General features: G+C 37.1%; 1 protein-coding gene across 1 annotated transcript in view; it reads left to right on the forward strand.

Annotated features, from left to right (window-relative positions):
• LOC150105132 (protein O-mannosyl-transferase Tmtc3-like) overlaps positions 1–17,142 on the forward strand; it is a 318,113-nt gene extending 300,971 nt beyond the window's left edge. Inside the window, exons 16-17 of the mRNA XM_090395125.1 lie at positions 3,344–3,427; positions 16,732–17,142. Of these exons, the coding sequence (XP_090251251.1) occupies positions 3,344–3,427; positions 16,732–17,142 (495 nt within the window). The remainder of the gene's footprint in view (positions 1–3,343; positions 3,428–16,731) is intronic.
• Positions 17,143–27,011: the final 9,869 nt, after the last annotated feature.

Genomic DNA, 27,011 nt, shown 5'->3' on the forward strand with positions numbered 1-27,011 from the left:
AACCGAAACTCCCGTTCATTTGCCCATCTCTCTAGCTTATTGAAATCCTCTTGCAGGGCTGCCGCATCTGCACTATTACTAATAATCCTTCCCAGCTTCACATCATCTGCAAACAACTGAATATCCCCTTGCAATCCACTGATAATGTCATTGATATAAAGGTTAAACAATATAGGTCCCAGTACTGAGCCCTTTGGGACCCCACTTATAACCCTCTGCTTCCTTGAAACTGCCCCCACCATACACAACTCTCTGATACCTATCGGACAGCCAATCCTGAATCCAGTTATCCAATCTGACATCCAGACCTATGTGCTGCAACTTAAATATCAGCTTATCATGTGGCACCCTGTCAAATGCCTTCGCTAAGTCTAAGAAAATGGCAGTATATGCCTTTCCCTCATCTAATGCTCTTGTAACTTTATCATAAAAGGCTAGCATATTGCTAAAACAAGAGCGCCCCTTCACAAATCCATGTTGACTCTCACAAATAACATTACCCTCATCTGCCCAATCCTGTATACGGTCCTTCACTAGTTTCTCCAAGATATTACTAACTACTGATGACACACAAACTGGCCTATAATTAGACACTTCCAGTCTGCTACCGCCCTTATGCAATGGCACTATCTTACCTTCCTTCCATTCCATGGGTACCTTTCCTGCAGCCAGACTTTCATTGAAAAGCCAGGTCAAAAGCACTGCCAGTTCCCTAGCACATTATTATTATTATTATTATTATTATTATTCAGGCCTTCAAGGAGTCAAAAGACTCATCGAGGGAGGTCCTTCGTAAGACATAAAATCTGTCAAGACTCATCGAGGGGAGGTCCCCCCCCTGAGAAACACAAAGTCTATCATACCACTCTTTAAACTCACTGACCGTTCTCGCTCCCACCACTCCATCAGGCAATGCATTCCACGGCTCAACCACCCTCCACACAAAGAAACCACTCCTTACATTCTCTCAAAACTCATGGTGAAATAGTGAAACATGTTTTTATGAAGATGATATCCTAACTGGAATAGAAATGAAATGATATAGTAGTTTTCATGAGGATGATAAGGACAAGAAGGGAGGGTGGGGTGCTGCTGATGATAGCAGGGAAATTATGTCCATATAAGGCAGACATGAAAGAGGAGGGAAATAGTGACAATAATTATGAGGCAGTTTTGTAAAGTGGAGATTGACAAGGAGACATATTTAGTTGGATGTTGCTATAGGCCAGGGAATGTGGATGAAGAAATGTATAAACAACTTGGATTAGTGAACAAAGGAAGGGTAATTATTATGGGCGATTTTAATTATGGTGGTATAGATTGGAATGAAGAGATAGCATTTGGAAATAAGGAAAATTATTTTCTCTGGTTCTTAGAGATAACTGTCTCAGGCAGCATGTAAAGGATTGCATGCAAGGACTGACTGTTTTAGATCCAATCATTTCATCAGAGGATGCAATTATGAGTGGGTTTTTGTGCTTTCCTCCAGTTGGTGAGAGTGATCATGAGGTGATCGCCTGATTTGTGGCTAGCCATATGCAGTCTCTGTGAGAAAAGGATATATGTGGAAATCTTAGGAGACAGCTTGGAGTCAGTGGTAGCTACAGCTTTTGTCGCCCCTCTCAATGCAGACCAAAAATGCTACAAAAATTCAAAACAACATATAGGGAAATAAATTAAAACGCTATGTTTATTTTTGAAGTAAAATTTTAATTTCAATATTCTGAAATGTTATTTTTCTTGCTTTTCTGTTAGCAAAATCGTCGATGACATTGGAGAAGTCTATTTCATAGTAATGTAGGTAATTCTTAATCAATTTATTTAGAAAACTTCCTCTCACAACTAGCAACACTTACAGCAATTGTGAGGAAAATTTGCAGTGGTATTACAATATTTGGAACTGAGTTCTCGAGAATGTATTTTAGAATTAACTGCAAAAGTTCAAAAGTGTTCAAAGTGCTGCCCAGGGCAGACCCCCCCCCTAGCTATGCCACTGCTTGGAATTACAGCATGGAATGAGAATATGACAATATTCTAGATATTGATATGACAATATTGGAGTGCTGAAAGGCGATAGACTAATTTGGAGGAAATTTGTCTATAGGAGATAAGTAGTAATGTAAACTTTGTAAAGCACTGTCATAGTAGCCTGTACATCCCTTGGGGGTACATATCAGGAAACTGATATGTACCCCCTAGGGATGAACCCTTATGAGATTTCATATTTTCTTTCCATTGATATTTCCTGCTTACTTCAGTAAATTATCATTATGTAATAGTTTCCAAACAACTTCATAATATCCAATTTGAACTACATACTAGTCATATCTGTGGTTGGTATGACTGATATTGAGCTAGTTGTTGCAGGCATCTTCTCATTCATCATCAGTATAGATAAAGTTACTATTTCACATTTGAATAATGTGATTTATTAGATCTCCCATTGTGAATGCTTGGTGAGATAACATTTCTCGATCATTCTCTTTTGTAGCTTTAGATATAACATTCCAAAAAAACATCATTTTGTCCTGTATCTCAGTTTCACATGAAAATAGCTTTATTTTTCATATTAATATATTTATTCTGCTTCTTTACTTTTGAATCAGTTTAATTCTTCTGTTATCATTATAATTCTGCTAGTATATTTTCCCTCTCAGCCATTTTTGGCATAAGTGAAACATGATTAGAAAAACAATAAATGATTAGTGACAGAGTCTTCTTCCTTACTTGTAACACTTTTGAAATTCTTGAAATTCTAGTAGAAAAACAGTAAAAATGGCAGTACATAGCACTGTTTATCCAGTTATGACAGTTTTGCCACATATTATGTTGTGTGTGTGTGGGGGGGGTAGTTTGGTTGGTTGGTTGTTTTTGAATTTATGGTCAGGACTTGGGCTTTGAAGATGTGTTATGCCTGCTAACTGCACATATTCTTACGGTCAATTTGTGTGTTTTGTGGGATGAAAGGAAAAATCCTGCTATCTCCATTCTTAGTCTCACATGGAGACTAAGAATGGTCTCCATGTGCGACCAGTTTACTCACCTTCAATCGAAAAGCCCTGATAATGATTCTTCACATTCTAGATGGATTTGAACCCATCTTTCTAACCAAAGGGCACAGTCTCATTACTTTATTATCAAGCCTTATATAATTTATCTAACATGATATTTTTCATGCCTTTTGAAACATGGCACTATTAATGTACCATTCACTCTTTCAGCAACAATCCTATCTCTGCTCTGCTGAGAAATATCGGATAAATAATAAATACAAAACACTTCAAAATTTGAAAAGCATTTTATGTAATTTCAAAGTGTTCTTACTTTTGTTCTATTTTTTCAGTACCATCCTGAACACACAAAGGGCCTTATGTTGCTAGGAAACACATATTTCACTGTTCTCAAGAATTATACAGCAGCAAAAGAGGTAAGATGATGTTTTATTTAATTTTGCAAAAATTAATAATAATAGATATCCATGAAAGGAGAAACATTGAAAAAAAATACAATATAACATATAGAACCACATTTCTTCCCCACCTTGTTGGTGTAGCTTAAAAATAAACCAATGACATGGAAAAGGGAGAAATAGCTCATTGAGGCATAACAAAAAGTAATATATGAGGTGGTATCAAAAAGTTTCGAGACTAGGTTTGTAACACTCCAACAGATGGCAGCACAAGGCTGCATGCACAGTCACAGAGAGCACCTACCTTCATAAGTCAGTGTGCCAAAAGACATCATCCTGCGTACATCGGGAGCTATGCAACTGATGCTATTCTGACCACCTGCATTACCACATCTGCGATTTCATCATGGACAGCAAGTTAGAACAAAGAGCAAACGTGAAATTCACGTTTGTAAAAACGTGAAATTCACGTTTGTAAAAACGTGAAATTCGAGGATCATTACCGGTGACGAAACTTGGGTGTACAGGTATGACCCTGAGACAAAGCAACAGTCTTCACAGTGGAAGAGCCCATCATCTCCATGACAGAAAAAAGCTCAACCAAGTGCATGCTCATCGTCTTTTTCGACATTTGCAGCATTGTACATCGAGAATTCATCCTCAGGGGCCAGACCGTTAATAGCGAGTTCTACTGCTAGGTTTTAAGGCGTCTGAGGGAGGACATTCGGCGAAAGTGACCAGACAAAAAACTGGATGTCACTGAGCTCTCCTCACACGTAAGGAGAGCTTACCAGAAACAACATGATCTCACTTCCACACCCACCCTACTCGCCAGATTTGGCTCCTGCAGACTTCGCCCTCTTCCCAAAGATGAAGATTCAGGTCAAAGGTCACTGTTTTAACACCATTGCGGAGATCCAGCGCAAATCGCAGAAGGTACTTGACATGCTTCGAAAAGAAGACTTCCAGGACACATTCCAGAAGTGGCAAGAATGCTGGGAGTGCTGTATTGGTATGCAAGGGGACTATTTTGAAGGTGATAGTGTGTAAACGTGGATAAATAAAGTAATTTCTCATAAACAGAGCTAATCTCGAAACTTTTTGATACCACTTCATATATAAAGGAGTAGTACTGGGCCCTGCACTGAAACTCTTATGATTCAATTTTTTATTAATAATACTGTGAGTGGCTTGATATTATTATTATTATTATTATTTGACACCTCCAGGGAATCCAAGACTCTTTGAGGGAGGGCACCTACTCTACAACTCTCCTTCTTCACCACTCAACCTCATCCACCAACCACATCATCTACATGAATGCCATCTACTGTCCACCATCACCACTTGTATTTTCACAGACAATCCCAAACATCCATGCCCATGGTGGGATTCGAACACGCGACCTTTTGGCTGGAAAGCAGATACGCTAACCACTCGGCCAACCAAACTAATATCCATTAGTTTGATAATAATGCAAAGTTGAGTGGAGTGATAATAATAATAATAGAGAAGATAATAAGGAACAATTCTGATATGAAGTATAGTTCTGAGAGGACTGGCTATGGGCAATCACATGATAATGGTCACAGGTTCAGTGTTGCCAAACCAAAATGCAGAGTTATGCATTTTGTGTTGAAGAAATTCTAGAGTGCTACATTTGATATCCTAATCCATGAAAGTAATGAGACTAGAGTAGGGATCTTGGTAGGGAATTGTATTTTATGGACCACATTGCAAAGGCAGCAAGAACAAAATAGAGAATAATAATAATGCTGAGAAGTACACCTATAAGTAGAATAAAGAAAGTGTGGTCTCTTTACAATGCCTTAAAAAGAAGCATTGGAAGTAGATACAGAATTGGTTAGCCAAGATGATATTGAAGCTGTCTAATGTTTGGGTAGTGTTATTATATTGTACACACTTCCAGGTATTCAGGGTCTTACTGAGGGAAGCAATTGTGTAGATCATGCAATGCCTAAGTATACCTACCATACCTCTCCCTGAAAACATTTACTAAAAATACACTGCAACTTATTCATTCGCTCACACATTCCATGAAAAAAATGAAATCTGAATCTCACATGCTTCCTCACCACTTGCTTACTCACTTTCTAAGGAATGACCTGAAGTTCCTACCTACTATAAGCTGAAAAATTTCCCTTGTATCTCTACTTTGAAATCCCATTACTAACTAGTTTCTATCATATCTCCCCTTCTGTTTCTCAAACTTTGAAGACCATGTTCTTTCACTTTGTCTTCATATGCAAAATTCCAGAGACCAAATATAACATTGATAGTCAGCATTGAATCTTTTTGACTGTTTCCTTCTCCATGAGAAAAAAGTCAAAATACAGGATATCTGGGCTAGAAATATCCAAATAACAGCTTATAATGCAAGAACCGCTCATTTTCTCAAACTAAATCTCAGTCGATAGGAATCTACAAGATTTGTTTTGTCACACTTTCAAGGTCACTAGTGCACATGTGTAGTCACGCATGTGCAGAAACAGCATTTCCTAGACATTGGATTGGGAGAGGAGACCCAACTGCCTGGCCACCTAGATCTCTAGATATGACTCCATTGAACTTTTTTTGCATGGAGCTTTATTAAAGACTGTGTATACCAGAGAAAAATTCAAGATTTATATGATTTGAAACCATGTATTGTTGCAGCAGTTGTGTTAATAATGCCTCAGATTCTGGAAAACACTTGGCGGGAGCTCAAATATCATTTTGACATCTGTGCTACAAAAGGTGCCTACATTGAACTTTACTAACGTTCATAAAAACTCTGTATAATGAGTTACTCTGTATAATAACAAAAAATTATTTTAATAAACCTTATAGATGCTGAGATATATATGTGTGTTTTTGGATACCTCAAACCCAGACACCCTGTATTCTAGTCGACTAGACAATCAAATATCTGAACATTCAACTTTTCTAATAGTGATATTATCATCTTTGGAGATTTTTATTTCATAACTCCAACTGACTTTCTATTTCCAGCTGCATAGATTAAGCAGATATAGATACTGAGACATTGGCCATCACTGTTAATCTCACACAGATTGTTCAAATGTCGACCAGCATATCTGATAATCCTAACCATTCTTCAAGTATTAGATATCTTCTTATCTACAATGAAGAGATCTTGTGTTTGGAGACCAAAAAATAAGATCTGACAATATTAAGTCCTGACAGAAAACAGATTTGGAGGAAAATTATCAATAGGAAGTTAGTAATGATGTAAACTTTTCATGTAGTACTATCATAGCACCCTGCACACCCCTTGAGGGCACATATCAAAAATTTGATGATGATGGTCATGGTGGTGGTGAGTACATATTGTGTTCTCTTCACTTGCAGTATATAGCTTACTATTGCTGCTAATGAATATTCCTGTACAAGTTCCCAAACACTAATGATATCTCACCCTTCCCATTCCTCCCTCTATGCAACTGCCCCAAATTGACTATTATAATCACCTGCCATATAATTCCACTTCCTTTTTCTTTGCTACTCCTGCATATCTATTCAAGTCAAAACCATATGATCACTCTCTCCAACTGGGGGCAGAGATGCCATCTCAATTATAATCAGCTCTTCTGATGCTATGACTAAATCCAAAACTTTTGAACCTTGTGTTTCTTCTACTACTTGTTGCCTAAGACGTTTGTCCCTCAAGAATTCTAGAAATTCCATTCCCTTATTACTACATGCAGTTTCCTCTTCCCAGTTTATACTACTGTAGTTGAAATCTCCCATAGCAATCATGGGAGATTTGCAACTGCCTAAACATCTCCTGCTCCCTGGCTTGTAGCAACACTGCTAAATATCCTGTCCTGCCCACCTCTACTTCATGCCATGTGCTTTCAAAACCATTAGTGCCAGTGCCCTCCAAATCCTCCATTCTGAGAGGACATAAGTCATCACTTATCATAAGCAGTACTCCACCACCACCACTGCATTTTCCCTTCCTATCCTGCTGAAAAATGCTGTACCCTGCTACTTCTATTCCCGTTAGTGTATCATCTTCTGTCAACCACTTTATTGCTATAGCTACGCTTTCTATTGTTCCTCCAAGCAAACACTCTTCAGGCATTCTATCTTGGCACACCACAGATCATTGAGTCTCCATACCTTTTACCACTCGGTTCTTCCTTGCTCACTCTCTCTCCTCTAACATTTTCTTTCTTTATTCCCCTACTTTCCTGTTGTCCTGGCATCTCTCCATTTCTGGTACTAGCACTCTCACATTTTTCTCATTCCCTCTCTTTTACTGGTTCTCCTATTCTCTCCTCTTCCATCATTCCCACAACTCTTTCTCTCTCTCACTCCTACTCTGATTTGCTTTGCATTCATTTTTTCCAGTGGCTTAATCTCTTCTTTTATGCTTCTCAACTCATTCCCGAGACATTTCACTTCCTCTTTCAGCACATCTCTCTCTCTCTCTCTCTCTCTGCAAGCTACATAATAAATTTGTTATAGCAACCTCCATAGATCAGTAAATTCTGATGATGCTCTTTGGAAAGACCTAGGTTAAAATCCCAAATTGTGAAAAACCTTTCAGGGCTTATGAATTGAAGGTTAGTTAGCCAGTCTCATATGGAGGTGGCAGGGATTTCTTTCCTAGAAAGGTTTTTCAGTCAGCACACACACTAAACCAATTGATAAACCAATAAAAAAATTGATATTTTTTAACAGCTTTCCTTCATAATGTGATATCCATATAAACGATGAATAACAGTGGAGATAGCATGCACCTTTGTCTAAAACCTGATTTTAAATCAGGCACTCTTTCTGTACTTCCTTCATTTCTAAATGCTGACTCGCAACTTTTATATTGATATTTAGTGCAACGTGCAGTTTACACCATATCATTGTAGCATTTTGAAAACAGCTTTTCTCTTGACACCTTTCCAGTTCTAAAATGCTTAAGCACAGATCATTATTATATTCCTATGATATCGTTTGCTGTGAAGTTGAAAAATGATTCTGACAGCCTCTATTTGGCATGAATCCAGCTTGTTCTTTTCCAAGTTTTTCCTAACCTCTGCTCAAGTATGCTTGCAGAAATTACCTGAAACATTCAGAATGGTTACTATGCTCTACTTCAATCATCTTCAGTCATTTATGCAGCCACTGTAAAACGTTTATACCTCCGTATGAGTTTGTTCAAATATGAGCTACTCCAGCTGCTTTTCCTTATTTCAGTCATTCAAGTTTTTTTTTTTTTTTTTTCTACCACGAGTATTGATGTGCTCCTGATTGTATTCCTCATAAATACTTTCTACCACAGTTTTGTCACTGGTTTTTCTGTTCGAAGTAATTACTCCAGACATCTAGAAATTTTTATTCTCTTTTATCTTTTTTTTTTATCTTTTCATATAGAATTTATTAAGCAGATCATCTCCTTTTATTGCACTCTTTCCTCCATTTCAAAGTTTTTTAAATAGCTTCTGGAATATGTTGCCACGTTACTATTTATCTATATTTCTAAATGTGAACTTTATAACAACCCAGAAAAGGTGCTGTATAAAATTCATGAATCTGACCTTTATGATCTGGTGTAATAATACCATGGGATAATAATAATAATAATAATAATAATAATAATAATAATAATAATAATAATAAACTATTTATCTTCTATATTCTTTCCAGTCTTTCCATGATTTTTGCTTATGCACTTTTAACATTGCTTTGTTTTCTTACATTTTTTTCTTATACTTTCCTCTCACTCAGAACACATGCTAAGTTATTTTTTAGAAACATTCATTTCACTTTCTTCTTTTCTATGACTGCTTCTCCTGGATTCACCATGGAGATCTCATTCTTCTATCCTTGTAGACATCACCAAGTGCCTGTCTGAGCTATGTTTCTGGGTTTTACACTCTTTCCTTGTTTCTTGATGAATATTTCTATAATTAACTCTACAATTTACTCCTGAAAGCTGCTTGACTTTGATTTATTTTAAAAGGAAAGGAGTCATTTTAAAACGTTCTTACATCCTTTTGTTTTAAGTGTAATATTCACTTTCATCCTGCTCCAAACTAGATGGTGATCACTTCCTATTTCAAGACCCCTATACACTCTTGTGTCCAGAACCAGTATGAAGATATTGATATCATCTGTAACATAGTCAATGAGACTTTTATTGTGTCTTCTCTCCATGTGAACTTTGCACATTTGATATCAAAACATAGTGTTGGTGATGGCTAATCCATGTCCTGAACAGAAATCTAGCAAGCACTCACCATTATTATTAGCTTTGTCCTTTTCTCCAAAAGTTTCCAAAACATTTCTGTATGCCCAGGATTCATTTCCCATTCTACTGTTAGATTTCCAACAAGGATGAGGTCTATTTTCTTTATGTCATCTTTCTCTTATGACTCAAAAAATTCCTCCATTTCTTCCTTATTAGAAAATTTTGTGAGATCATAAGCATAAATAGGTCTCATTTTCTAATTCCTCATTTCTTATGTTTGACCACATCACTTTGCATGATATTGCCTACCATTCAAGGAGACTATTTTTATATTTAATGTTGAAGTTGCTCCTTTCTTCTCCTGATCATTACTGCTTGGATATATCATCTTGTATTTGTTATTTAGAAGAATCTGACCTGTTTTTTTGTATTGTTTGTTTCATACCAATTATATCAACATGTTACTTATCTAATTCTGTAAGTCCCCTGCTTTACCATTGATCTTTCTTACATTGATGATGCTTCTTGCTTGAATTCTGCTGATGAGTGAAGTTTGTTCCAGCAGCTGACTTTTCTGCTTGCTCTAGTTCCCTGATGAAAACATCAGGAGACTGTTTTAAGCAGATGATATCCATTTGACATAGAATCTCTTCATGTTTACTCTCCATTTCACTTGCCATGAATTCTACATTCCACTTTAAATTCTTGTCCTCCCTTATCTAAGGTCTTGGTTCTATAAGAAGTATGCCAGGGCTGTACAAATAAATAATTGGACATATCACAATTGACATTCACCAAAATCTCCATCTTCCTCCTCTGTTTATAACAAAGCCTGAAGCAGCTGCAAGCAAACTCTCTTCACATCCAAAACTGAGTTTTGAAATGGCTACACTCACATCATGCCCAAATGACAGTCATGTTTCCCCTTAATAAAGCAACTGGCAGTAACTTTTGGCTTACAATGTTTCCACTTCTTTTGCACTGAGATTATTTCTCTGCATCTCTACTCAGAAAAAAAAGTTAATCTCTCAGCTTCTTACTTTACATAGCAAGTAAATATTATATACACAGTCTTTAGAATACCCTGCTATCTTTCCAAACATACAAGATTCAATGCCTGTTTTTTAATTCTCTCCTATTCCAGTGGTACCTATCTTGCAGCCTAGAAATTAGTTCATCATCATCACATTACTAAGAAGGTCGACAATACTTTGCCATCTAATTCCACCCAGTTTCGTTCACATTAATTCTTTCCAAAGTAAGGGAGAAAACTATTAACAGTCATCCTCTAAGCTACCATGACTCTTCCTAATAAATAATTGTCAGTATGAATTTCACCACTGTCGATCAAGAAGGAATCTTCTTGCTTATGTTACCCACCTTTGGAAAAATTCCATGGAAACGTTTGGAGAATCTCAAATGGTTGCTCTTGATATCTCTATTAAGTAAGCTTCTATCACATGGTCTGTCTTCTGATAGGGTCGTAGCTCAGTGGTAGAGCATTCGCTTTGCATTTGAAAGGTCCCAGATTCGATACCTTCGCCTCCAACAATCTGTGTTTATTTTTTTTTTAACCAAGTCCTCCCCCATTTCAGTACTCCATTTTGTGCGATATAATACAGGATTTTGTAGCATGCAGGACTTGTGAAATGTATGCGTCCTGACGGTTGTATATGTGGCAGGTGAGAGAAGGAACACCAAGCAATGGGAGGAACTTGGTGAGTTAGAGATGACTATAACTGACCTCGTTGAGTCAGAGGTGGGAGATTCGCCACGTAGAGAGATGAGTGGTATGATAGAGGGCGAAAATAGCAAGAGAAATATGAATAAAATAATGAGAGTGTGGAAAGATTGAATAATTGTGAAGTTTTTGGAGATAGTCTCAATGGGGAGGATGAATGGCAAATAAGAGTGGCTGACTTGCAGAGAGAGAGAGATAGATGAGCTGAAAGAGCAGGTGGAATGTCTAGAGAAAGAGATGAGAAGTGTGAAAGATGAGATTAGGTGAATGAAAGAGACGAATGCAAGGCGAATCAGGGTAGGAGTGAGAGAGAGTTATGGGAATGATAAGAGGAGAGAATAGGAACAGTAGAAGAGAGGGAATGAGAGAGAGTTATGGGAATGATAGAAGAGGAGAGAATAGGAACAGGAGAAGAGAGCTATGTGAATGATAGAAGAGGAGAGAATAGGAACAGGAGAAGAGAGTTATGTGAATGATAGAAGAGGAGAGAATAGGATAAGTGGAAGAGAGGGAATGAGAGAGAGTTATGGGAATGATAGAGAGGAGAGAATGAAAACAGTAGGAGAGAGGAATGAGAAGAATGCGAGGGAGCACTGAAACCAGAGATAGCATGATGTCAGGAAGGCAGGTAACTAAGGGAAGAGAGACAACGTTAGAGGAGAGAGAGAGAGGGATGCATGTGAGCAATCGAGGAACAGAGTGGTAAGAGGTATAATGAATGGGGACTCAATGATCCGTGGTGTGCAGGATAGGATGTGTGAAGAATGTTTGCCCGGAGGAACGATAGAAAGTGTGGCTATGGCAATTAAGAGGGGTGAAAGGGTGGATGAGATGATTGTGATGGTAGGAACAAATGACTTGAGAGGTAATGTAAATTGGGCAGCGAGAGATATAAGATTCTAGCTGCCTAGGTATGATAGTGACAAGCTGAGCAGAAGAGTAGTAATATTGAATAACATAATAGGTAGAATGTGTCAGAAGAGAGATTGGAATATGTGGATGCTTGGAGGGTGTTTGAGGATAGAAAGGAATAGTATGCGAGAGAGACTGCTTGCATTTGAATGAGGAAGGACATCGGTATCTGGAGAGATTGCTGTTCTGAGCAAGTCAGTATGTAAATGCAGGTAAACTAGAATTCCCAGGGTGGATGCTAGCAGGGGTGGCCTCTTGTGGGAATGAGTACTTGGGAGAAGGGGAAGGACATCAGGTAAAGCTGAGTCTAGAGGGGATAATGCTAGGTATAGAAACACTGGCATTTATATGCTTTATACTAATGCCAGGAGTATCCAGAATAAAGGAGAGCAATTGGTGGAGCTGATAGTATCAGCCTGGCCAAAGATTATTGGAATCACTGAGTGACAGAAGAGGATAAGATAACAGGAATAGAAGGGGTACAGCATTTTTCGGCAAGATAGGAGGAGAAAGCGCGGTGGTGGAGTGCTGCTTATGATAAGTGATGACTTATGTCCTCTAAGAGTGGAGGCTTTGGAGGGCAGTGACACTAATGATTTTGAAAACATATGGTGTGAGGTAGAGGTGGGCAATACAGGATATTTTGTGGGGTGTTGCTACAAACCAACTAGCACAGAGGGTGGGGGACCAGGAGATGTTTAGACAGTTGAGCTTGGCAAGTGCAAGAAGAATGATTGTTATGGGAGATTTTAGCTACAGCAGTATAAATTGGGGAGAGGAAGATGCATGTAGCAATAAGGGAATGGAATTTCTAGAATTCATTAGGGTCAAATGTCTTAGGCAACATGTAATAGAGGGAACAAAAGGTTCAAGAGTTTGGATTTGGTCATAGCATCAGAAGAGTTGATAATAACTGAGATGACATCTCTCCCACCAGTTGGAGAGAGTGACCATGTGGTTTTGACTTGGAAGATGAATAGACATGCAGGAGTATCAACGAGACGGGAACATATGTGGAATTATAAGGCAGGTGATTATAATAGTCTTAGATATCAACTTGGGAAGTTTCATGAAGGGAAGAAGTGGAAGGTCAGGATATCATTAGTGCTTGGGAAATTGTTGAGGAATATTTGTTAGCAGCAATAGTAAGCTGTATTCCACGAGTGAAGAAGAGGACACAATTTGGTGTAAAGTGGATGACAAACAATATTAAACAGGAACTGCATGTGAAAAAGAGGCTATGGAAGAGATATAAAGAGACAGGTGAAGAGCAGATTATTATTATTATTATTATTCCTGATACCTCCAAGGAGTCCAAAGACTCATCGCGGGAGGATACCTACAACAGTCTCAACCACTACATTGCACTTCTACTATGAATCAATGCCATCTATCATCCACCGCAACTAGTATTTTTTGTCTGTAAATTGCGTGTGTTCTGAAGGGCTGATTTGTCTGTATGCGGGATGAAAAACCCGAGTTTCCGGGAGAAAAACCCTGCTACCTCCGTATGAGATCGGCTAACTCACCTTCGATATAAGACACAGGCCAGGAGAGTGACTAGTATGGTAAGGAATGCAATACTGGAATATGAGAAGAGATTGGCCCTAAGATCCAATGAAAATCCTAGGGATTTTTTAGCTATGTGGCCATTAGGAGGAGAAATGATTGTGGAAGAATGACATTGTAGGATAAAAATGGGAATAGAGTGACTGATGCAAAGGCCATAGTGGAAATGTTCAATGAATACTTTCTTGGAGTATTTCATCCTGGAGGAGTAAATTATAATACTAGAAGGATAGGGCAGGTTCGAGGTTTAAAGATGTAGGAGGAGAGTGTGTTCCAGATACTGAGTACTCTGGATGTCAGTAAAACTATGGGACTGGATGGTATTTCACCACAAGTTTTGAGAGAATGTGCTAAAAAACTGACAGCTACTTTGAGCTTTTCAATGAAAGTCTGGCTATTGGAAAGGTGCCCAGGGAATGGAACGAAGGTAAGATAGTGCCATTGCATAAGGGCAGTAGCAGACTGGAAGTGTATAATTATAGGCCAGTTTGTGTGTCATCAGGAGTTAGTAATATCTTGGAGAAAGTAGTGAAGGACCGTATACAGCGAGCAGATGAGAGTAATGTTATTTGTGAGAGTCAACATGGATTTGTGAAGGGGTGCTCTTGTTTTAGCAATATGCTAGCCTTTTATGATAAAGTTACAAGAGCATTAAATGAGGGAAAGGCACATACTGCCATTTTCCTAGACTTGGCAAAGGCATTTGACAGGGTGCCACTTGATAAGCTGATATTTAAGTTGCAACACATGGGTTTGGATGTCAGGCGGTCAACTGAACTGGATTCAGGAATGGCTGAAGGGGATAAATTAGGTATCAGAGAGTTGTGTATGATGGGGAAGTTTCAAGGTGGCAGAAGGTTACAAGTGGGGTCCCACAGGGCTCAGTACTGTGACCTATATTATTTAACCTTTATATCAATAACATTGTCAGTGGATTGCAGGGGGATATTCAGTTGTTTTCGGATGATGTGATGCTGGGAAGGGTTATTAGTAATAGCGCAGATGTGGTAGACCTGCAAGAGGATTTGAATAAGCTAGACAGATGGATAAATGAATGGGTGTGTCGGCTTATTATAATTATTATTATTATTATTATTATTACGGGCAACTCCAGGGAGTCATTAGACTCATCGAGGGAGGCCCAAATCATATTCATCACAACTATTCGACATTCATACAGTATCTATCATACCTCGCCTTAAACTCATTCACTGTCACAGCATCCACCACAGACTCTGGGAGCTCATTCCACTCATTCACCACTCTAAAAGTAAAGAACCCAGCTCTAACACCTTTACTAACCACACTTTTGCTCAGTTTCCATGGATGTCCCCTAGTCCTCCCACAACCAGCTCTGTTCTCAAAAATATTTTCTGAATTAATTTTATAGAAACCCTTCAGTAATTTGAATGTCTCAATCATATCTCCCCTCCTCTGCCTATCAACCAATTTTTGCAACCCACAAATCCTCAACCTGTTTTCATAAGGTTCATTCCACAGACCTGCTATTATCTTGGTCACTTGCCTCTGGATCCTCTCCAGCTTAATGCAGCAAAATGTAAGGTCTTGAGATTTGGGACACATTGATGGGACCCTGCATAGTCTATTGGAGGAGCTATACTGGAGGAAATACAGGAGACCAGAGATCTGGGATTGATTGAGAGAAACCTGAAATTCAGGGGACATATTGCAAAGGTGGCGAAGGTAACCCAAAGGATTGCTGCAATAATGAGAAGGATGCTGACCTGCAGAGATATAAGACCCTGATCAGACCACACTATTGTTCTCAAATTTGGTCCCCAGGATTTGAAGGGGATAAATTATCTGTGGAAAGGGTACCAAGGCAGATAACAAAGATGGTTTCAGGACTGTACAATGTTAGTTATGAGGATCGGCTGAGGGAATGTGGACTGCAGAGTTTGGTGGATAGAAGAAGGAGAGGTGATATGATTGAGACTTTTAAACTGTTGAGAGGTGGTTACAGGGTTGACACTGGAGAGTTCTTTCACTTGGTTGAACAGCCCGGAAGGAGTGATGACAAGGGGACATCCCTGGAAGTTACGAAAGGAAGCTGTGAACAAGAGTGTGAGGAGTGATTTCTTTGCATGGAATGCATTGCCTGATAGAGTGGTGAGATCGAGAACTGTCAATGAGTTTAAGGAGTGGTATGATAGGCTTTGTGTTTCCTAGGAAACACAAAGTCTCGATGAGTCTTTTGACTCCATGGAGGCCTGAATAATAATAATAATAATAATAACTCGGTTGTCAGCTGTCTTTCTAGACACACACACATATTACATGTGATATTGAATGGATCTTTATTTTCAAACTTTGCAAATAAGCTGGTTTTCCACAAGACTCCACTCTTTTAGCTACCCTCCTCTTGCTATATTTCAGTGACTATATCCATTTGATTACAAATCAATACATGGTTTTGCTGATGACAGTATACACTGCACTCCTCTTTCTTGTGTCAAACTCTTCACTACACAAATCCAAAACTTCCAGAATATCATCTCCTGCAAACTTAAATTCAGGTCTCAAAACTATTCTTCAGTGGGAATTCTGATAATGCCACTAATTTCATTGCCCTTTTCTTTCTCTTCTTAGAATTACTCTGATAAATCTCTCTCAAAGAGTCTTAACTATTAATATAGTAGTAAACATGAGTCTTTGTGTTGACATTTAATAATAGTTAACAAGAAATGTTATAGTAATGATTACATGGAAATTTGCTTTCTTTTACCTCTGTTTTTTTTTTTTTAACTTTATTTATTACTCCAAATAATATAGATTCTTAGGTAGTCAAAAATTTAATATATTCTGTTCTTTTCTATATGAATTGCAATTAAACAGCAGAGTGTGAATTTTCTTTTTTATTTTTAGTGTTATGAAAAAATCATCGTGGTGGAACCGCCAAACTTCCAAGCTCTGCACAATTTGTGTGCAGTTTATATGCAACAAGGTTATGTGCAGGAAGCAGAGCAATGCCTTGCTCAAGCCACTTACCTCAGCCCTGCCAATGAAAATTTACTCACACCTCAGTCTGACTACCAACATCCTTCAATGCAAAGAACTGTAATTGGCAGTTTTCATTCTTCAGAATCGTCTGGTGAACACAATGAATTTGTTCAACAAAATACTGAGTGTACTTTTGATGTGACTAGGTGTGCAAAATCTCAAGGTATCTTACAGCCAACTGGCAAAAGGAAAACGAATAAAGAAACCAGCAAACACCCAAAACCACAGAGGGACCACATTGTAGATAATGATAGCAATAATTTAATAAATTGGTGACAAACATTCATGATATTAACTTTATTAATACAGTATGTCTATTTGATCTCTGCTTTCTATAAACAAACATAATACCCAAAAATCAATAGAATGATTTTTTTTTTATTTAAAAAAAAAATACTTCTTTTACAAATGCAGCCTTTATGCAAATCATTTTCCCATCAATTCATGAAGGATATTTCCAAAATATCTCACTGTTCATTAATAGTTTCAAAATTATTATTATATGTAGTCTCTATAAGGTCTATGAATTTATTGTATAAATTAATAATTATAAAAAGGTTTTTCATCTCTCACAAGATTTTCTTTTTATCCATGACAGTTATCAATATATTAAAAAAAAGTTGCTTATGAAAACTCCTCACTTTTTTTTTTATGCACTGGTGTACAAAACCTAAGGATGAACACTATTTCTGAAAATTATAACCACAAATTCAGATGAATCAGCTTGTGGCAATTTGTATAACAATTTCGAGTAGAAAGCAGGCACACATTCAAAGTTTCATATCACATGCAAAGGGGTTGTGTGGTAGCACTCAATAGGATAAAAGGCAAAAGGCTGCACTAAGCAAACTGTGTTTAAAGGAAGCTCTTTTCATGAAGGAATAAACTTGCAAACAAACATGAATGTCTTGTAATGTCTCAAAGACATCACTATATGATTTCACACAAGGAAAAATTATTCGAAAGCTTGAAGAAGGCTACAGAATTACTGATATTGCCAGAGAGTTTGGAATCTCACATAGCATTGTCTCCAGGCTCTGGGCAGCATTTCAAACTAGTGGAATGTGTTCCAGACATTTGCTAAGAGGTTGCCCTCACTCTACCACAGAGCATGAAGACAGATTTTTGGTTATAACAGCAAAACATAATTGACACCGTGGCAGGTCAACTTGCAAGTCAGCTCCATTCGAGCACAGGTACAAGGATATCTTGATAAACTGAGGCAATATGTCTGCAACAAATAGGCCTACATGCCCAGAGGCTTTTAGTGGTATTGTATCCATAAAAATTGGACAAGACATATGGACTTAATGTACTCTTTACAGATGAGAGTTGTTATAGTTGTTCCTCCGATTCTGTGGTACTGCTTACCATCATGAGAATATTCTTGAAAGGGATAGATAAAGTGGAACTGGGGTCATGGTGTGGGGAGGCATTATGCTTAATTGATGCACCGAGCTACAAATGCTGGAAAAAGGGACTACTGGTGAATGATATTGCAAAGAAGTTTTTCGATATCAGGTTCGATTGTTGTGTAGCGCTGTAGGTGAAGAATTCATTTTTATGAATGATAATGCCCCATTACCTTGTACACGAGCAGTGGGGTTGCTTCTAGAGACTGAGGATATTAATCAAATCGAGTGGCCAGCATGCTCCCCAGATCTCAACCCCTTTTGGGACACAATAGGGAAATGCACTGCTGCTCGAAATTCCCTCCAGAAAACAAACAAGGCCTTATCCTTGCTCTGAAGGAGGAGTGGGACAGTTTGCCTGAAGAACTCCTGAATCACTTGGTGCTAAGCATGGTATGACATTGTGAGAGCTACATTGTAGTTTAGGGTGGACATATTCCATACTGAAATGTCTTTCTGCATAGTTTTCTGCAAGCATACATTAATTCCTTAACTACATCCTTAGGAAATTTGTAACTTTTTTCAAAAGCATATTGCAATTTATTTTTACGAAATTTATAACACATTTTTTGTGTAATATGTGATTAGAGTTCCAGTGGCATATTATGTTAGCGGGGTTATGCTACAAGAAACTGAAGAGGTGAGGGATCTTGCTGTATTGGTGGATAAGAATTTAAAGTTCAAAGGTCATATAGCAAAAGTTGCAATATTGTTGAGATGTCAGAGGATAATTGAAAATTAAAATGTTGAAGTGAACCTTGACATGTGAGGATAAAGAAGTCATGTTGTCTCTTTATAAGGCTTTGATAAGACCACACCTGGATTATTGTGCGCAGATTTGGTCTCCTAGGGTCCAAGGGGGATAAGAAGCTGTGGAAAGGGTGCAAAGAAGAGTTACAAAGATTATATCTGGATTATGTGATTTAGATTATGAGGACAGATTGCAAGTGTGTAGATTGCAGACTGTGACCAATAGGAGAAAGAGAGGTGATATGATAGAGGTCTATAAACTTTTGAATGGGTGTTATAGGATTTCAACTGATGAAATGCGTTGTTATATGGAAGATGGGGAAAGAACGTGGGGATATCCATGGAAGTTAAGTTTGTTCACAGTCAAGAAAGGAGTAAGAGCTAGGTTTTTCTCCCAGAGAGCATTGAGTGAGTGGAATAATTTGCCCTTAGGGGTTGTGAGTGCATCTAGTGTGCACGAATTTAAGGGAAGGTATGATAGCTTGTTTGGATGATTTATAGCCTCCCTCAATGAGTCCTTGACTCCCTGGAGATCCCAGATGATAATAATAATAACAATAATTTATTAGGATGCTGGCAATAAATTTATGCCTCATTTGGCTGTAGTCACGAATTTTTTTTTCATATACTGGTAAAAACATAGTTCGTCCTTAGATTTTGGACACCATTGTACATCACTCTGCTACCCTGCCATATATGAGAGGGCCACAAAATCTATAGCAAATCAATACTATGTGTGTGCAGGAATCAAGAAAAAAAAGCAGCCTGTTGATATTCTTTTTGAAGAGCTATAGATTGTAGTTCTTGGAAAACATTTCATGGGGAAAGCTGTTCCATAGATCCACGGCTAGATGGAATAAAAGATGAATGAGAGTAGTAGGTTCAGTGAATCAACAGTTCAACTGTGAAAGGATGTTAAGATTGCTCTTGTTATTGTAGTTTTAACAGAAATGGGAGGCATGATGGATGCCAGTTTTGCTGAACAGTGCCAAAGGAATATCTTTTGAATAGACATAACGCAGAAAATCTCTGAGAGAGTAGCTGGAGAAAGTTTCTAAGACAGGAGTCATCATTTATGCAATAATAAATTTAGTTTAATCCTTTATTGAAGTGTAAGCAAACAAAGTTTGCGTCTGAAGTATCTTCAGGACTGAGGCAACTCATAGTAAAGGTGGACCAAGTTCTCATCACTCCTTGTCTTAGTATCTCCCATAATTCAAAGCACATCTCCTTGCAGACATGTATAATGCTATGCCTTAAGGGAAGGGCCACTATCCAGACTGGTTTCGATCTTTATAGAGGTCTCGTCAGTGAGAGCCAGACCCAGAGGTGGTGATACTAAGGTGGAAGCAATGGAGAAGTCATATTTACCTATAAGACCCTATTTACCTATACTATATATCACCACCTCGGGGTCTGGCTCCGACTGACGAGACCTCAGTAAAGGTCGAAATCAGTCTGTGTAGTGGCCCTTCCCTTAATGCAAAGCATTATACATGTCTCAAGAAGATGTGCTTTGCATTATGGGAGATGCTAAGACAGGGAGTGATGAAAGCTTTGTTCACCTTTACTACAAGTTGCCTCAGTCCTGAAGATACTTCAGGCTCAAACATTGTTTGCTTACACTTGGACAAAGGATTAAAATAAATTTATTATAGTCTAACCAAGTGGGAAAAAACTTCCAACATCATTTATGCAAATTGCCCTCTTCTGAGGAACAGCAAGAATTTTTAGAGAGATTTTTGATACACCACCCAAAACGTGAGAGCAGTATTACAAAGTTGGTCTGATTTGGGATTTGTAAAGATTTAGTAGCTTAACAAATAAAAAGTAATGTCTTGAGTGAAAAACAATGCCAAGTTTTTTTGGAAGTCGACAGTGCTATAGTAGTGACATGGTTTTGCATGGAAATGTTAGCAGTAAGTATCAGTCTGAGAAGTGAGATCCAGTCTTAACTGTTAAGCTGAGTGAGCAGTTTAAAAGGTAAGAGGAAAGAATAAAATAATTAATTCTTAAATAAATAAATAATTTTTTTATTTCTTTTTATTATTATTATTATTATTATTACATGACACCTCCAGGGAGTCCAAAGACTCATCGAGGGAGGGTTTACTCTACAACTGTCTCCACCACGCAATCCACCACCAACGCCATCTACTGCCCACCACTAGTATTTTCCCAGACAATCACAGGCATCCATACCCACGGCGGGATTTGAACCCGCAGCCTTTTGGCTGGAGAGCGGATACGCTAACCACTCGGCCTGCTAGGCCGGCCAAGGGACAAAGACAAATTTGTGGTTTGAAAAGGTTATTTTCCTTTGTCATAGGCTACTGACAGTAGCACAGTGCGGACCTATTATTTCATCTCTGTGTCGTGTTGTGTAATAATTTCTTGTGGGTATAAAATAGAAATGGAATCAAAAATTTAAAAAAAGTTATCCGGTGCACAAAATCTTAAGCGTCATGCTGAGAAAGAAGCAGATGTTAAGAAACAAACTGGGGCTTTTAATAAAAATTTGTTAAAATATTAAAATATTCTAATGCAGATTGTAACCAACTCGATACATCAGAAATCAGAGTTGAAGAACCGTGCACATCATTCAGTTTGCATGAAAGTACAATTGCAACTATTGAACAAGATAACAAGATGCATGATTTAAGTGAACAACAGTTAGGAGATTTAGTTGTAGTTGACATGAAACTAACACATTATTAGTCTCTGTAAATTTAGATGATCCAGGTGAATGGGGAAATATTGATGAAAAATTAAGTGTCGTTTTAATTGAAATGGGTCCTGTTCAAAAGAAAAATATAATATATCCCAGAGATACACATGGTCGTAAATTTGCTGATATGTATTATAAAAGAAAAATTGGAAACGGAGATCTCGTGCCAAGAACATGGCTCATTTATTCCGAAACTTTAAATTCTGTTGTTGTTTTTTTGCTTTTGTTGCAAACCTTTCGCACCTACTGAATCAAGTAGTCTTGTAGAAGGTTATAACGATTGGAGAAATGTAAGTACAACTTTGCATAGACATGAGACTAGTTTAACTCACATGAAAAATTTCTTAAAATGGAAGGAAGTTGATAAAAATTTGAAAAACAAAACTACTATTGATTGCCAGACTCAATGGAAAAGACATATTGGACGAGTGTTTTAGAACGCTTGATTGAAATTATAAAATTCCTTGGTAGCCAAAATTTAGCTTTTCGCAGATCATCTGATAAATTATATGAAAGGAATAACGGCAATTTTTTAAAAATAGTCGAACTATTTGGGAAGTTTGATCCCGTTATGGAAAATCATGTTGAAAGGACCCTATTGAAAATCTAAATATTATTCCATAATTTTAGACTGCACACCTGATGTAAGTAAAACAGAACAAATGACCATTATTATTTGCTTTGTTTCCTGAGACAATGGAATTGTCAAGATCAGGGAAACTTTTTAGGTTTTGCAGATATATCAGATTCCACAGGATGTGGTTTATGTGCAACAATAATGGAACAACTGGAAAAATGGAACATTCCCATTGAAGACATGCGAGGTCAAGGGTATGACAATGGGGCAAATATGAAAGGGAAAAATATGGGCTCCAAAATTTGCTTTTAAACAAAAATCCTCGAGCTTTTTACGTGCCATGTGCTGCTCATACTCTAAATTTAATCATTAACAATGCAGCCAAAGTGAAGTGAATGCGGATACAATTAGTTTCTTTGCAATTATTCCAGAAATATACAATTTCTTTTCATTCTCTTACAAATGTTGGGCAACCCTTTTAAAGTTTGTAAAAAAAATTAACATTGAAACAGCCATCAAATGCACGATGGGAAAGTAAAATTAATGCAATCCGCCCTCTAAGATATCAGTTAGGAGAAATTTACGATGCACTTTTTGAAATTTTAAATAATGAAAATTTTAATAAAGAAACTCAGCATGAAGCACAAACATTATGTGCTAAAATAAATTACTACAAATTTATTTGCTCTCTTATAACTGGGCATGATTTACTTAACAGAATAAACCCTATGAGTAAAATGCTTCAAGACAAAAATATGAACATTACACTTGCTTTAGAATCTATCGAAAACTTAAAAATATTCTTACAAGAGTATCGATCAGATACAAATTTTAAAGAAGTTCTAAAACGGCAAAAGAACTGAGTGAAGAGGGAGACTGAGAACAAAAATTTAAAAGTAGTACAGAAGTCCGACGACGAAAGAAGACACGACAATTTGACTACTAGCATCATGACGAAACGCCACAATCACTACAAGATAAATTTAGAGTGAATGTGTTTTATACACTTCTAGACGTTGCAATATGTTCGTTAATAGAACATTTTGAACAACTAAAAACATATTATGATACTTTCAATTTCTTGTATAGATTACTACAAATTAATAACGAAGATTTGCGAAAAAATTGTGATTTAGAGATTCTCTTGAAGGACGGCGACAATAAAGACGTAAATGCAATTGAACTATATGACGAGTTATGTGCTTTTCAGGATATTTTTCAGAAGGATAATTTAAATATTCAAAACCCTTTCGATATGTCTAAAGTTATAGAAAGAACCATCAATTCCCAACTTCTACACTACTTCAAAGGTGTCGTGACGTTCTATTTTCATGTTATGTTCTAAATCCGCCATCTTGGTTCAAGTCACTCTTATCAATATAACAACTAATTGCAAATTGATCACCGATCCAAAAGTAGAGAAATTTATAATTATACTGCGCCACCCTATTTTTAGATTAGTCTATATAAAATAGTAGGATCAATTCTTAATTAAGTTAGCAGTCTCCTCATTTATTTAGGCCGACTTATTTACTATTCCACTTGGGGTTCCTGTAAGATTCAAATATTTATGAACGGTGCAATAAAAGGGAATTCAGGTAAACACAATATTTAGATTAACAAAATAAAACATTTAATATATGATATATATAACAAATACAAGAATTATGCTTTAAAATGAAACAGTACAATCAACTTAATACATCTTGCTAAGTCACTCATGCCAATTCAATGTTCTAAACTTTCACATACAATTCACAGCTTCAAAATCACAAGCTTTCTTAACTCAAGTTAATAAAACAAAACTTCTTATTTAATCAGTCTCCACATATCTATCAGCTGTACTTAATGTTTAAATTCACAGGAAGCACTAATCAAGGTAGACAATATTCCAAGCAATCTTATTTCGGACTTTGAACTTCGAAGATATGTTAATGTTAGAATAAACAAACAAGTATGACTACTCGTACCAGATACAATCTTCAATACATCTATTAATTGTGAGCACACATATGAATTAACTTATTTACGTTAGCGGAACACAATAAAAATTCTTCAACGATTTAACTGAACTACTGTTAATTGCGCTTCACTACTCAAAAAAAAAAATACATCAATAAGGCACTGATATCTTTCCTTGTTTACTTTTCTGAAACTAGTTAATTTCAATATAATTCTTCTCAGGGCAACATAGAATTAAGACGTAATCCTAGACTAACTGGAACTAATCAGAATTTTTCATTGAATGTCCAGTTCTTTATTTATCTGGATACGGCATTAATTTTCCTTTACAACACAGCTGACTTCACTTGCAGCTAAGTATATGATTCACTATGTTTTGGCTCACTTCTAAACACTATTCTCATGAATTTCTGCCCTAGAGAACTTATAATTTTCTTCCACTTCTTTTGCTTGTATCCTACCTTCCTTCCCGCTCCGCAAAAACTTCCTCTCTCCTCTAATTCAAAATCTTTTCTATATATATAATATCTTTCCTCTCCTTTCAGTCCGAAGGTCATGCTCTATTCGACTCGTGCTTGTTTATTTCATGCGTCTCCATGACAACAAATAAACGCAAACATTTCGCTAATGTAATACAATGCTCTACTACTACATGAGTGATTACATAACGTCAAATTTTCACAAATAAGAATAAACAGAATATTTGAGCTACTTAATCAGCCTTTTCATTACGTATAGAATTAATTATAATAATACTTTTTGTTACATCATATATATATTTTAGTTATTATAAATTCTGCACATATTATTGCGTAACAAATTAATAGTAGGTTAAGTTTAGAATAAATATTTAAATAGTAATCCTAAATTAAGGAATAATAAATAATTTTTATACAAATCATGATTAATACATAATAATCAATGTTAAATGTGAATGAAAAAAAATAAATTACACAACATAGTTTCATTCACAATTTAACAAAGGCACGAGCTAATAAACGACCACCGGTATAGATTCCGTTACTGTCGATCGACAGATCTATTCAAATATATCACTCTTCTCTGGACAAATGCTATGGAGAAGTTTGGTAAATCTCAAGTGGTTTTACTTGATATCTCCAAAGTTTTGGACTGGATCTGGCATAAAGGCCTACTACGCAAACTCTCATTATTTGGTCTGTCCCAGGACCTTAAGTTGAATTGCCAGCTTTCTGTTTGGACACACATTATGTGTGATGGTGGTGGATCCTTATCCTCTCACCATTTAACTAATACTGGGTTCCACAAAGTTCTGTTCTCTCACCAACCTTCTTCCTTCTACATATCAATGACCTACTTCAATTGACCTCTAACCCAATACACAGTTTTGCAAATGACAGCACATTGCATTCCTTTTCGTTTGATAAACCTTACTCTACACAAATTGCCTCAACCTACAGAACATCAACCACTACTGTCCTCAATTCTGATCTTCAAGACATCCACTAATGAGGTTCCGGTCTGATAACCTTGTCAATTTCAGTGCTAGCAAACCACAGTTCTGCCTTATTTCTCACAAAAAAGAACCTTTTTTTTCCCAGTATTTCCTTCGACAACACTTAAATTTCCAGACAAGATGAGATTTCCCTTCTTGGAATCACCCTAACATCAAGTCTCTACTAGTAAACAGATCACAACCATTGCCTTCTCAGCTTCAAAAAAACTAATATTTCTCTTTCACTAAAAACATTACTTCACCTCTGAACAGATGTTAATCTTATACAAATCACAAATTTGTCCAGCTATTGAATACTGCTCTCACATTTAGGGTAGGGCATCTAAGAGCTCCCTCGAAATGCTTCTCGATACAGAGGAGGGCATTAGATTAACTAATAACCCATCTCATACCAACTCACTCCACCCACTTTTGGCCAGATGTTTAGTTTCTACAATGTGTATTTTGTAAATATTTCCATGGCAAATGTTCTTTGGAAATAGCATTAATAATTCCCCCACCCACCCAGTACAAAGTCCAGTGGAACACATGCATCTGCCACCCAACGTTGTGACAAGAAGTAGCAGTGTGTTTGAACGGTGTTATGAATTTTTTTTTTTTTCCTAAATTATATTGTGTAGATTTATATAATAGTGCTTTTGTGTGATAGCCAGACTGAATATATTTCTAAATAACTTAGGGAATTGAAACAACGTAGATCCGAATATAAATTAAATTATACTTTAATAGATATTTCCGATATTTCGGCAATGTCACATTGCCATTTTCTAAAGGAACTTACAAAAAGGCAGGTGCACACAGGCAATAACAATACAGTAACTGAGAATGAAGATATGAAGCTATCGTTCTCCTAAAAGTCCTGATGGTGCCCTCTGGTGGACTAAGTAGGCGTTCTTGGCCGTTGGGCTGAAAGTCTGCTGATGTATGCCTCCCAAATTTGGGGCAGTCGCATACAACCAAATTTGTTGAGGTTTGGAGAGTTTCTTATGGCAGAGGCTGATTCCATAAATAATCTTTCAAATTTATATTTGCTCCGGTGTATTATTGTTGCTTTCTTCCACCATATTCTGTGGCGAGTATCCAGAGCATGGTCTGCAAGACCAGAATGGCTATACTTGTAAAACCGGATGTAGTCCTTGTGTTCAGAAATTCTGATATTCGCTGTCCTGCCTGTTTGGCCAAAGTACGACAGTTTACAACTGCAAGGCACCTGGTATACAC

The sequence above is a fragment of the Typopeltis vanoorti genome, chromosome 7 (genome assembly GCF_054136105.1).
Source record: "Typopeltis vanoorti isolate ZY-2024b chromosome 7, IOZ_Tvanoo_1.0, whole genome shotgun sequence".
In the NCBI taxonomy this organism is placed as follows: domain Eukaryota; kingdom Metazoa; phylum Arthropoda; class Arachnida; order Uropygi; family Thelyphonidae; genus Typopeltis; species Typopeltis vanoorti.